We start from the raw sequence: 1107 nt of genomic DNA on the forward strand, positions 1-1107 counted from the left end.
ATTCTTCCAAGCAGTTAAAGAAGCATGAGAAGAACTACCCTAAACATGACTTAGAACTTGCAGCAGTAGTGTTTGCATTAAAGATATAATGATACTACCTTTATGGCGAGCATTCTAAAGTGTGTATAGATCATAAAATCCTCCAGTGCATTTTCAAGAAAAAAGAATTAAATTTGAGACAGAGAAGGTGGCTCGAGCTATTGAAGGATTATGGCATTAATATCCTTTATCACCCGGCCAAAGCTAATTTGGTAGCAGATGCACTTAGTAGGAAGTCAATGGGTGTCCTGGACCATCTTGCAGTACAAAGGCGAGCTTTGGGTCAAGAAATTCTAAAACTGGCAAATGATGGAATTAGATTGGATGAGATCAAAGAAGGAGGTATAACTGCTTATGCCTTAGCGCAATCCTCTCTTGTTGAGCATGTTAAGGATAAGCAAGATGAAGATCTGTACTTAGTAAAGTTAAAAGAAGGAGTCAGAAACAAAGAAATCACTGCTTTAACTCTAGGAAGTGATGGAGTTTTGAAATTTAATGATCGATTATGTGTGCCTGATGTAGATGGTCTTAGAAGGGCCATAATAGAAGAAGCTCACAGATCGAGGTACTCTATCCACCCAGGTGCTACCAAAATTTATCTAAACTTGAAAGAGATGTATTGGTGGAAAGGCATGAAGAAGCAAGTAGTAGATCATATGGCCAAATGTTTGAATTGCCAGCAAGTCAAAGCCGAGCATCAAAGCCCTAGTGGTCTAGCTTAGGATATAGAGATACCACAGTGGAAATGAGAGATGATTAATATGGATTTCATAGTAGGTCTGCCTCGCACATACCATAAGCATGATCCAATTTAGGTTATTGTAGACCAACTGACAAAGTCCACGCATTTCCTACCAGTAAAGACGACAGATTCCGCAGAGCAATATGCACAGTTGTACATCAAAGAAACAGTCCGATTGCATGGTACTCTAGTTTCAATCATATCTGATAGAGGCCCTCAGTTCACAGTGCATTTTTGGTAGGCATTTCAGAAAATATTAGGTACTAAGGTTAATTCGAGCACCACTTTCCATCAACAGGCTGATGGCCAGGCAGAAAGGACCATTC

General features: G+C 39.7%; 1 protein-coding gene across 1 annotated transcript; it reads left to right on the forward strand.

Annotated features, from left to right (window-relative positions):
• Positions 1-278: 278 nt before the first annotated feature.
• On the forward strand, positions 279-761 carry LOC142176080 (uncharacterized). The gene has a single exon (XM_075243147.1). The coding sequence runs from the start codon at positions 279-281 to the stop codon at positions 759-761; it is 483 nt and encodes a 160-aa protein (XP_075099248.1).
• The last annotated feature ends 346 nt before the right edge of the window (positions 762-1107 follow it).

The sequence above is a fragment of the Nicotiana tabacum genome, chromosome 3 (assembly GCF_000715075.1).
Source record: "Nicotiana tabacum cultivar K326 chromosome 3, ASM71507v2, whole genome shotgun sequence".
Lineage (NCBI taxonomy): Eukaryota > Viridiplantae > Streptophyta > Magnoliopsida > Solanales > Solanaceae > Nicotiana > Nicotiana tabacum.